The 12,481-nt window shown below is 47.5% G+C and overlaps 2 protein-coding genes across 2 annotated transcripts in view; one reads left to right on the top strand and one right to left on the bottom strand.

Moving 5' to 3' along the window:
- Positions 1-12,481, bottom strand: part of fam234b (family with sequence similarity 234 member B) — a 44,586-nt gene that overhangs the window by 26,714 nt on the left and 5,391 nt on the right. Inside the window, exons 3-7 of the mRNA XM_059953800.1 lie at positions 11,723-11,839; positions 9,789-9,974; positions 9,288-9,418; positions 5,965-6,124; positions 1,720-1,861 (exon numbers count right to left, since the gene is read on the bottom strand). Coding sequence (XP_059809783.1) covers positions 1,720-1,861; positions 5,965-6,124; positions 9,288-9,418; positions 9,789-9,974; positions 11,723-11,839 — 736 coding nt within the window. The remainder of the gene's footprint in view (positions 1-1,719; positions 1,862-5,964; positions 6,125-9,287; positions 9,419-9,788; positions 9,975-11,722; positions 11,840-12,481) is intronic.
- ddx59 (DEAD (Asp-Glu-Ala-Asp) box polypeptide 59) overlaps positions 2,102-12,481 on the top strand; it is a 41,620-nt gene continuing 31,240 nt past the window's right edge. Inside the window, exon 1 of the mRNA XM_059953803.1 lies at positions 2,102-3,568. The gene's annotated coding sequence lies outside the window, so the exon portion shown is untranslated. The remainder of the gene's footprint in view (positions 3,569-12,481) is intronic.

Here is a 12,481-nt window from a genome sequence, read left to right as displayed (position 1 = left end):
AAGTCACTGTGCTCAAACGTGGCAAGGGCAGAATCTGCTTGAGTTCTATTTTCAAACTGCTGTCAAAGTGAATAGCAGGTGCAAGGTGCACTGAATGAAGACCACAGTGTCTGACCACGATTCAAAAAAAAACGATCACACTTGATGTCCACCCGCTTACCTAATTCCTTTCTATCATCCGGGTGCCCCCTCCAGGATACTATAGAGAGAGAGCGCAGAGGAGATTTACAAGGATGTTGCCTGGATTGCGGAGCATGCCTTATGAGAACAGGTTGAGTGAACTTGGCCTTTTCTCCTTGGAACAAAACAGGATGAGAGGTGACCTGATAGAGGTGTATAAGATGATGGGAGGCATTGATCGTGTGGATAGTCAGATGACTTGTCCCAGGCTGAAACAGCTAACACGAGGGGGCATAGTATTAAGGTGCTTGGAAGTAAGTACAAGGGGGATGTCAGACATAAGTTTTTCACACAAAGAGTTGTGGGTGCGTGGAATGCACCGCCAGCGATGGTGGTGGAAATGGATACAATAGAAGACTCTTAGATAGGTATGTGGAACTTAGAAAAATAGAGGGCTCCGTGGTAGAGTAATTCTAGGCAGTTTCCAGACTAGGTTACATGGTCGGCACAATATTGTGGGCTGAAGGGCCTGTAATGTGCTGTAGATTTCTATGTTCTCTCCATATTCTCATCAATCCTCCCCCACACACCACTGCTCAGGCACACACTTCCTTACTGCCCGTTATACCACTGCTCAGGCACACACTTCCTTACTGCCCGTTACACCACTGCTCAGGCACACACTTCCTTACTGCCCGTTACACCACTGCTCAGGCACACACTTCCTTACTGCCCGTTACACCACTGCTCAGGCACACACTTCCTTACTGCCCGTTACACCACTGGCATTCAGGGCAGTGAGGCAGGTCCTCCATTTCTGCCCGTCCTTGGCCAATTTTGGTCTTGGTCTTGGAGGTGTTCGGGGCTCCTTCATCGTGCCAGTAGCTTCCTCTCCGTTTTCACTCCCGTCAGTCGTGCCAGTCCTGGGCGGGGCTCAGGAATACCGTCGCACTCAGATGTAGAAGGATTCTTCATTGCTGTCTCCGTGACAGCTTTGTTTTACCGGTCAGGGTGTAGCCCTGGGCTGAGCCCCCAAACCTGGTGGACCTCTCTTAGTCTGGCCACTACCCTTTGACCTGTTTGGCATGGGTGACCCTACCAAGAGCCAAACCATAAAGCCCTGGGTCCAGCCAACTAGATCTCTGGGTCACTGAGGCATGCAAGCCTCGAAATCCTACGGCAAGGCTGTGGTGTTTTTGGTCCAAAAGGACCACAGACTTGTGGCTCAGAGGCTGCTACACGCTAGGGGTCATTTACTGCAGCTAGTTAACCTGCTAACCCTCACACCAGAGAGTCCAGGGGAAATCCACATGGTCACGGGGAGAACATGCAAACTCCACACAGAGGTCAGGAGACTGGAGCTGTATCATTCATTGACTTTGGGTTAAACAACTGTTCATTATTCGTGTTTTCTCCATCTTTCATCCTCGTGCCAGGACGGAGGGACTGACCTAGCCTGGTCAAATGATGGGACAGCCTCCACACCACCACCCCCCCTCCCCCGGTGCATCAAAGGGACATGGAACCAAATTTCCCAGCACCAACGTCAGAACACAATGCCCCCTTTCTTCCATTCCACCTGCCACAAGTAATAGTCACCTGTACACCTGCAGAACTCCAGAGAAGTTTCCCTCTTGCTTCCATTCCACAGTGGAGTCCTCTTTCCACAGAGACGGAGGCAAGATGCCCTGGCCATTTGCTTGTCTGTAAATGTCCCTCACGGACACGGCCTGGATGGTCCCTTTCAGAGAAATGACTGTTAGTGAGAGCATAAGGATCTTTTCATTAAACTAACAGCAGGTGAACCCCCCCCCCACCCACCACCACTTGAAGGGGGCAGTTACCGTGTCCGTGCTCTTCCTGTTTCGGAATGCCTTGTTCACCTCTGTTTCGCCCCAAGGAGACCACGACCAGCTTTCCTCAGCTGTTCCTGGAAATGAAGCCCCTGGTTCTTGGAACGGCATGAAAAATATTGCTGGAAGTTTGGACAGCGTGTGGGTCAGAGATAGTAAGCGTTCAAGGACAGGTCACCTGTTCTCAGAGCTGTTCTGTGTGAACACCTCTCTCACTGCTCAGCAATTTTAACAATATTCATTGTACCACCCTATGCTTTCCAGAAGGGGGAGCAATTGTCCCCATTTTACCCTGTGCGCTGTCAGCCCAAGTCACATGTGTGGACTCTTCCAATTTTGAATATTCACATAGCGTGAATGCAAATTTCAACTGTTTTTACTTAAAGGCAAAGTAACAAAAAAAGTTGAAGTAGATGAGAGTTACAAAACCTCCAAGCCTGCTCCAGCACTCATAGATGATTTATTGCCTCAATCACTAGGTCCCCTGATTTCCACAGTGCACAAAAATCTATCAGTTGCAATCCTGATTATATTCAGCAATGACAGCCCTCATGGATGGCAAATTACAAACATTCTTTAAGCTTTTTACCTCAAGAACTTTCTCCTTTCAGTCTCAATTTTCCAAACCTTTATTCAAAGACTAGATTCTGACCGGCTGCTCAGCGTGCATCCTGTCAATCCCACTCAGAGGTCGATGATGCCTCAATTTTTCTAAAGGCCAATCTTGCTCAATGACTTCCACAATCTTTACTGGAGAGAGAGAACTGAAGAAATTCCCCAGGGTGTTGTCTGGGATGGAATATTTCAGTTATAAGACCATTAGATCGTAGGTTATAGGAAGAGAATTAGGCCATTTGGCCCATCGAGTCTGCTCCAGCATTCCATCATGGCCGATCCATTTTCCCTCAGCCCCAATCTTCTGCCTTCTCCTTGCATCCCTTCATGACTAAACAAACATCTATCACCCTCCACCTTAAATATACCCAATGATTTGACCTCCATAGCCACCCGTGACAACGAATTCCCACATTCACCACTCTCTAGTTAAAGAAATTCCTCCTCATCTCCGTTCTAAAAGGAAGAACCCTCTAGCCTTAGGCTCTCCCACCGTAGGAAACATCCTCTCCACATCCGCTCTATCAAGGCCTTTCAACATTCAAAAGGTTTCAATGCGGTCACCCAGTTCTTCCAAGTTTCAGTGATTAGAGCCCCTGAGCCATCAAATGACAAGCCTTTCAATCCCAGATTCATGCACCTCCTTTGAGCCCTCTCCAGTGTCAGTACATCCTTTCTTAGATAAGGGGCCTAAAGCTGTTCATAATACTCCAAATGAGGCCTCCCCAGGTTGCGAGGAGAACCTAGACTTTTTTCCCTTGGAACAGAAAAGATATGGAAAATAACAAGGGCATACAAAGGGTAGATTAAAAGGGTGCTGCAGAAGCGTAGCAGTTAGCACGACACTGTTACAGCTCAGGGAGTCTTGGAGTTCAATTCCGGTGGCTGTTCCGTAAGGAATCTCTGTACGTCCTTCCCGTGGAATGTGTGGATTTTCTCCTGGCCCTCTGGTTTCCTCCCACAGTCCAAAGACATACCAGGTAGGTTAACTGGTCATAGTAAATTGTCCTGTGATTAGGTTAGGGTTAATCAGGTTTGTCAGGAGGGCACTTCATTGACCAGTTTAAGATGGCGTTGGTGGGGCACAGTGACGTCTTACTGGCAGCAAACAAATCTACTAACTACTGTATTAATCACTCTTTTTCGGGACAACCATCACTGCAATCAATAGCCTGTAGTTCTCTTCCAGAGCTGAGCTTTTGAACTGCCTGTACAACTTGGCATTTCTGAGGTATGAACTGAAGTCTCGAAGGTGCAGGATGGTGGTGGTGTGGCGTGTACAGACCAAATTGAGGCAGCGGGGCCCAGGACTGAGAGCGAGAAATGAGCCAGTTTGGCCACTGCCGGGACGGGCGTGAAGTGGTAGACCCAAGGCATGGTGAGCTGAGGCAGGGCCTGAGTCCAAAAGCAAGGAATGAGCCAATATTTGACCAATTTAAGCACCGGGTCAAATTGAAAAGGTCAGGGTTTCAGGCCGGAGGCGAGGGACAGGCTGGTGTTCTGCTCACTGCTCAGTGAAGCTTACTCATTCTTGCGTTAAACTGAGGCTGCGGACTGTAACTAACAGGGTCCTGCACCAGCTACTTCATGGCTGCAAACTCAATTCATGAACTTTGGTTCTGAATATTATCTGCTTACTTTTTCATGTTTGCCGATTTGCTTTCTTTTTTGCATATTGGGTGTTTGACAGTCTTTTTTTAAAATGGGCTCTTTTGGGTTTCTTTGTTTAGTGGCTGCCTGTTAGGAGACGAAACTCAAGTTTGTATATAATATACACACTTTGATGATAAATATTCTTTGGACTTTATCCGAGGAGTCACAAATAGTGCTGAACATTGTGTAATCATCAGCGAGTGATGAAAGGTCTCAACTCAAAACTTCGACTGTACTCTTTTCCATAGATGCTGCCTGGCCTGCTGAGTTCCTCCAGCATTGTGTGTGTGTGTGTGTGTGTGTGTGTGTGTGTGTGTGTGTGTGTGTGTGTGTGTGTGTGTGTGTGTGTGTGTGTGTGTGTGTGTGTGTGTGTGTGTGTGTGTGTGTGTGTGTGTGTGTGTGTGTGTGTGTGTGTGTGTGTGTGTGTGTGTGTGTGTGTGTGTGTGTGTGTGTGTGTGTGTGTGTGTGTGTGTGTGTGTGTGTGTGTGTGTGTGTTGATCTGCTATGATCTTGTTGAACGGTGGGAGTTAGCTCGAGGGACTGATTGGCTACCTGCTCCTGCTTTTATTTTTCCCACATTCTTTCCTGTTTTCAGGATCTGTAGTACAGTTGGTAGCCCCCCACATTGGTGTCATTAAACCAATCCAGAACACACAGAACTGGACTGATTACAAGTCACCCTCAGACCCAAGACACACCTGGGAGAAGATCAGGAGCAAGCTCACTGCATCCTCTTCAGAGTCAGGATCCGGAGCCCAGAACCAAGCGGAGGAAGGCCAAGAATAAAATAAGGAGTGGAATGAAAACTCCACTACCTATAAAATATCCCAATGGCGTGCCTCTCAAATGGCCTCTGTCAACCAAGTCCAGCTCCTGACCTTCATGTGTGGCTTAGCTACTGAGCCCAGCGGAAACGTTTCTACTGACAGGAGCGGAGGGCAAAGGTGGGTTTACCAGCACCTTACAGTTGCTTCAGTCAGATGGGGTTCATCAACCATGGTTGGAAGCTGATCCAAACCACTTGATTTCACTCTGGGCAAACACGTTGCCCTCTGTATGGGGCAATGCTGCTGAATCCATCATGGGGCAATAAGTGGGGCAATACTGCTGAATCCATCAGCTGAGTCGCCACAAATATACCTGCCTAAGACTTTTGTACAGTACTGTAGCTCTGTTGGAAAGGCACTGCCAGATACCTGGAGGACTGTGGCTAAGAGTGAGCAGAAGGCAATCGGCACCTCAATCACTAATGCCTGGAGCTACGCAGAGCCTTTACCACAACAGTACAATAGTACACAGCCACTGTGAGGTGGGGTAGCAAGTACAAGTTGAAAATGTTGGCGCTGTGCTTGGCCAGGGCATCAGGGCAGCTGAGAAGCCTCCTGCTGGGGCAAGTGAGGAATGGACTACCTGGAAGTCTACAACCACCTCCATACCCAAGCCAACCAGTCAGAGACTAAGAAGACAAAGGGCTGAACTTCTACAAAAAAACGTGAACTTTGGTCTGGCCCAAATGGTGCAGGATTATACCAGGGCCAGCTGACAAACACTGAAACCTACCTGTCACTGGAAAAGAAATATGACTGATAAATGGTCACAACCCACCACCAATGTGAGCACTAAGGTGGCCATGGCCTTGGATGGGAAAGGCAGAAATCGTGCAAGGAAATGGCAATGAAACATTTAGAGCGATTGGGAAGACAAATTTGTGCCTTTTGCTTACCATAGCCAAAGAGAACGTAGAGCGCCCCTTCGCCAGACACACAGGCTTTCGGGCCAATCAGCTTGCCTTCACCAGTGACATTATAAGTTACCGGCTGACCAATCAGGGCCCCAGTTGCTCCAGACACAAACACAAAGGACACATCATGAATCCGATTGGTCTGGAATAGAAAGAATTAATTAGAGTAACATTCAGCTTTGGTTCTGCTTCCTCTATCTAACTTGGGTGAACTCATTGCCAGCACCTCCTGATCCTCTACACAAGGCCACCCTCATCAGAGTGGCCTTGAGAAGCTGCCTGTTGGGATCAAGGGGTTATTGATTGTTTATCTGGACTTGATTAACAAATGCAGAGGGTTTGGCTTCAAACCCAAATGCCAAATAGAGACATGAATTTTATTTCCTTCTCTGCTCTAACTCTCCACGTAACAGAGGCAGTCTCAGCTCCCAGGTGTCCTGCTAAATCTCCTCTGCACCTTCTTCAAGGCATTGACATCATAATGAGAATGTAATGCCTAAAATGGTCATAATACTCCAGCAAGGGTCTCATCTGTGAGTTACAAAGGCTTGACACAACATCCTTACTTTTGAAAACTATGCTTTTATTTCAGAGATAGATGGAGAACGCTTAGGCTCCAGATGCCTTTTAACTATTGTATCAACTTCTGTTAAACATTTTTCAATTAAAAAAAACAGTAAATGTGACTGAAGACAGTGCTGGATTGTCTTAAAAATCGAACGGGTTTATTAATACTCTCCAATGAAACGGTCGGACTGCCAGATTAGTGACTCCAACTCAATACAAACTGCTTTTTTGATATGGCATTGTAAAAAAACATGTCTACACTGCTCACGATGTTGAGTCTATACACCAGGGATGATGATTTCCTGAAGCTCCGGAGATCCCTGTGGCACCTCTCTACTGGGGCAACAAACACTGAGTAACAACAGATTAAGATCCATAGCGTTATCAATTCAGCAAAATCACAGTTCAGTCAGCACCACAGAGCAATGTAGAGTCCTGCTGATGAAGAGGATGGACCTACTTTATAAACACACAGATCTTGCTCCTCTATACCACACAGAGGAAATGGTACCCGTAGTGGTGTTGTACATAATTATTTGATGAGTACAGCTGGCCATTACCAGCACCACCCACGTCTACCCAATATCAAAAAGGATCTTACGATAGTTTTAAAATCAGCAATAGGCAGGGGTACTACACAAGTCCCTATCTCCAAGACTGGCACAGTACCCATAGTTGGATCTTTGGACTAGCACAGTCAGCACTGACTCAGACACAGCATATGGATGCCTTAGACTGGCATAGGGTGCAGGTGGCACCGTGCATTTGCAGGTTGCCCTGGTGCAGGGTTATGGATGGAGAGGGCACCGGGCGCAGCATCATGCTATTACATCTCGGCGTCAGAGTTTGGAGTTCAATACTGTAAGAAGTTTGTATGTCCCGTCTGTGGAACTCATCTTTCCTCCAGGTGCTCCAGTTTCCTCCTACACTCCAGAGACGTACCGGCTAATAGGTTAACTGGTCATTGTAAACTGTCCGGTCATTAAGTTAGAGTTCAACAGGCGAGTTGCTGGGCAATGAAGCTCGTTGGGCTGGAAGGGCCTGTTTCATGCTGAATGGATAGATAGATGATGGATGGACAGGTAAACAGACAAATAAAAACACATACAAGTTTAGTTCTATATGTCTAAATGCCATCAGTGTGACTTCTTGGGGACTGATGAAGTAAATATGGCACTGGAGAGGTCCAGGTATCTGTCCCAGTTAGGATAGCAGAGTACATGCAGAGCCACTGAGCAGGGACAGTGTAAGGTGCCCTGTAGGCCAGTGCAATGGATAGAGTGAGGGAGTGAGAGGATGCAGAGTGCTAGATAGAAACAGGTATGTGAGCCCTTTAGAGCAGTGCAATCAAAACACTGGGTGGGAGTGAGAGGCCACTCGCTGGAGCTTAGAAAGATGGAGGGGGGAAATCTCATTGAAAGCCAACAAATATTGAAAGGCATAGACAGAATGGACATGGAGAGGATGTTTCCTACAGTGGAGAAATCTAGGACCAGTGGGGAGACCCTCAAAATACAAGGATATCCCTTCAGAACAGAGATGAGGAGATATTTCTTTAGCCAGAGGGTGGTGAATTTGTGGAATTCATTGCTAAGGACGGCTGTGGAGGCCAAGTCATTGGGTGTACTTAAAGCGGAGATTGATAGGTTCTTGATTAGTAAGGGCATCAAAGTTTACAACCTTGATTCGTTTCCTTGTGGGCATACTCAGTAAATCCAGGAACCATGATAGAATCAATGAAAGACCCAAGTTACAGGGAGAAGGCAGGAGAATGGGGTTGAGAGGGATGATAAATACGACATGGTGGAATGGTGGAGCAGACTTGATGGGCCAAATCGCGGAATTGTGCTCCTATGTCTAACAGTCTTATCACAGGGTAGTTCTTTAGTCTGGCGGTGTGAATAGAGCGCTGATGGGATGTGGCTCTTAGGCAAGAGTTGCTGGCAAGATCTGGGCACCTGGGGTAAAGGGCACTTACTCATACACATCTGAAATGGCTGGAGAGTACAAAGAGCCCCATTCTCACAGTTAACAATATACTGAGAAGTGTTAACTGATCATGGATGAAGATGGACCTGGTGTAGGTAGGAGGGATTAGTGACTGGGTGTTTCAGATTTGCCTTGTAGCTGGTTCAGCACAACACTGTGGGCCGAATGGCCTGTCCCTGTGCTGTACTGTTTTCTGTTCTATGACCAGACTGGTCTCAGTTTGAGAATGACCTTGGGGTTACTGCAAAGGGCAGCCCTGAGCCAGGAGTCTATATTTACACCATACCATCTCAGCCCTCAGAATGATCCTCAGCACTGAAGCGACGTCACTGTTAATGGGAATTGCAGTATCAACATACCAGACAGGGAAGTAGCTGACTGTGTTACTAATCTCTGTCCTTTCAACAACATTAACGGTGGCTCAGTCAGCAGGACAATTCTCTGCTTCTGTTGTACAGTTCAAATTCACTGCAGCTTAATGCAATCCCCCATTAAAGAGCCATCAGCTGATAACCTAGTGCCCCCGTATCCCGAGGCCATGAAACCGAGAACAGTGCCGTGAATTTCCATGAAGGATCTTCTCCCGGTCAAATGCCTCACCGGACTGAACAGCAAATGGGCACTCCCACGTAGATTTACTTTCTGAGCAAAACTACAGTACAGATGGGAAGAGAATGTACCAGTTTAGCAGCGGCTTATTTAAAGGAGTTCTGAAGTTACTCTGGTTGAAGGTGAGAGTGGTCCCATACCAATGTAGCCGGCCTGCTCCCGAGCAGTATGTCTCCAAAGCCGTCGCCGTCAATGTCCGGGAGCTGCACAGGCGGGGCAGCTGGACTCCGATGGGAAGGGTACACACTTTTCATTTCCCAGAAGCTATTTCCTGTAACACAGTGAAAATTAGGCAATCGTTTGTACAGAGACATTGCAACAGAGGTTTCACTATAACAGCCGGAACGACCCGCGGCAATGGGGCACGGTTAACAGCCCAAGCATCCCAAGCCAGTTACAGTGGCAATGTTCCATAGCAACAGGGCCGGTTACAGTGGGAATGTTCTGTAACAAGCGGGCCTGGTGGGTACGTTCTGAAACAACTTGGCTTTGTTACAGTGGCTCAGTTCTATAAGAGTCCTGCAGCAGAACGTTCTGGAGGAGACACCCAGATACCACAAAGTTTTGAGGGCAGGTTTCCAGGCTCTCTTAGGCGAGGGTGGGGTGTTTTTGGGGGGTGGGGGGGGGGGAGGCCTGCACACCTGAGCTGCTGTTAACAGCCTTCAGCATATGATTGACTCCAACCAGGATGCAGATGGTGCCCTTTCCATCAGTGTAGCCGACGCCACAGTGGATGAACTTCAGCCGCTCAGAGGCTGGGGTCGTCCACAGAACACTGCCGTCCGCCCCTGACAACACCGCCACCGACACTTGGAGCTTCAAGCTGGCTGAGGAAACAAAAAAGAAGTCACGCTCACACTTCCTGACAACTACCGGGTTATTCACTTTGCTACTAATGCAGACTAATGCACTTGGCACTGTCCAGAACCCCCTTGATGGTGAAGACGAGATGCCCAGTGTACCGAGGTAACCTCTCCTTGGCCTTGTAACCTCTCCAAGGTCACAGGTCTGTCAGCTTGCAGTTGGCGTTCTCCGTCAGGGTGCTGTTGCTCCACACCCTTCCTCGGGTGCAGACTCAACAATATCAAATGGCAGACTGCTCGTGACCGTGGAGGCTGGAAATGGGGAACTATCCTGACCTGTGACGCTCACAATACTGTACAAAGTCCGTAGGCACCTATACACAGCTAGGCCGCCTGAGACTTCTGCACAGGACTGTACTTGTCAATGTGAAGTGCCACGGAGGAGAGTCGGTAGTGGGGGGTGATGCAGATGCAGACACACCCAGCCCTGAGACACCAGGCAAGGCCATTTGATTCCAAACATTTGGCTTATTGATCATTACAGAATGTCTCTCTGGTGCTTCCTGCTCCCTCCCCTACCCCTTCTCCTTTCCCCAACCATGATTCCCCTCTCCCTGCCCCCTTCCCACTATCAGAATCAGATTTATCAGCACTCACATGTCATGAAATTTGCTTTTTTTTGCAGCACCAGTACAGTGCAATGCAGAAAATTACTACAGTTCTGTGCAAAAGTCTTGGGCACCTTAGGCACATGTGCTTAAGGCTGTTTCACAGTACTGTACATTCATCTTATTTCCTATAATATGGGAGATCATTTGGCTCATTGACTCTCAGAGCTATTCAGTTAATCCCATTCCACTACTGAATTCCCTGTAACCTAATCCCTTACATATGCCCATTAACACCTCCATTAAATCCCCTACGAATAATAGTCTATGTTTACTCATAAGCAGTCGACGTTTTGGGCCGAAACCCGAAGTCCTGCTGGTCTGCAGATTTTCCCTTGTTTCTCACAAACAGATTCAGTTTGCGGAACTGCCAGTTACTGAGAACTCAGAATATAGACACATGTAACCTCCTCAAAGTCATACAGCACAGAAATGGGCCCTTCGAAGCCAACTTATCCACACAGACCTTTTTGCCCATCCACAGTAATTCCACTTGCCCCATTAGGACTGTGTCCTTCTATGCCTTGTCTACACCACTGATAAAAACAGCCTTGCTGTTCTTCTTACTGGATTCCAGTTCAGTACATTTGATTCCTAGCAAACGCGTCAGCAGGTTGTCAGCGCTAAGAAACATTCACCAAAGTTAACTCACTATTACACGCCCGCGTTTAGTTACATGCCTCATCTGCGCACAAGAGTGGAAGAATTAGGAGGGAAGGGGAGAACAGACAAGGTCACGGTCCAGTCTGGAGAGCGAGTGTGGGTGGGAGCAGAGTCACAGTGCCTGGGAGATAGCTCAGAGGCAAGATCACTGAGTGCAGGACACCATAGAGATTGATAATGATGAGTGTGAACGACTGACTGGGAGATAACTCATGCAGGGGCAGGACTGAAAGGCAGGGAGAACCTCAAGGAATATCACCGTAGATTTCAAGAGTTTGAAACCAGGGCTTTTAAGGGTGTGATTCTGCAGCAGTGGGTTTCAAAAACTCTGCAACAGTAATCAGAGATGGGTTTTGTAGGTACCACTCTGAAATGGTTACAAAGCCCGTCAAAATGGGACAGTGATGTTAACTGAATTGGCCAAATCCTGCCTTATATTACCTTGTGACCTGAGGGCGCCTCTTTGGTCTCGGACTTTCCCAGTGGAGCTGAACGAAATAATAACGTCAGAAACTTGGTCATTGTTGACATCCCAAAGGGTGATCGCTGGTGGGAAACCTGTGGAAGGAAAACAAAAGACTAAGTTAACAGGGAGGATAGTAATCATAAGCTTCTGGAGAGACACAAACAAGCGGGTAAGCTGAAACATCCAGGGCATGAGGACAGCTTGTTTGAGAAGGTAAGGCTTATTGGGCATTTCTAACTATTCTTAAAAATTATTTGTTCTTACATAACAGCGACTTTCACTTCATCTCCCATTACTGTAACCATCTCCTCTTGAAATCCCTGAGGTGGGTTTATTCAATGGTTCAAGGGTTCCAGTCAATATCAGGGAATGTATACAGTACACAACCTGAAATTCTTACTCTTCACAGACTTCCACAAAAGAAAACCCCAAAGAATGAATGACAGAAAAACTTCAAAACCCCCAAAGCAACACTCCCTTCCTCCCACCACCCACCAAGCAAGCAAAGCCCACAAAGAGACCATGGCCTAGGACCATCAGAAAATGCAATCCATAACCCAGCACTTTGACATGCTCCTTCCACAGTGAGAGGGGAGACCAAAAGTTCACCCTTTCAACATCACAATTTTATAGAGGTTTTTGTTTTGCTGGGCAGATAACCAATAAGGTTGAAGAAAGGAAGGCGATGGACTTTGACCAAGTCCCACATGGGAGGCTGGTCCAGAAGGTTTGGC

This window comes from Hypanus sabinus, chromosome 29 (assembly GCF_030144855.1).
Source record: "Hypanus sabinus isolate sHypSab1 chromosome 29, sHypSab1.hap1, whole genome shotgun sequence".
NCBI classification, from domain to species: Eukaryota; Metazoa; Chordata; class Chondrichthyes; order Myliobatiformes; family Dasyatidae; genus Hypanus; species Hypanus sabinus.
This window is presented reverse-complemented; position numbering and strand designations above follow the sequence as displayed.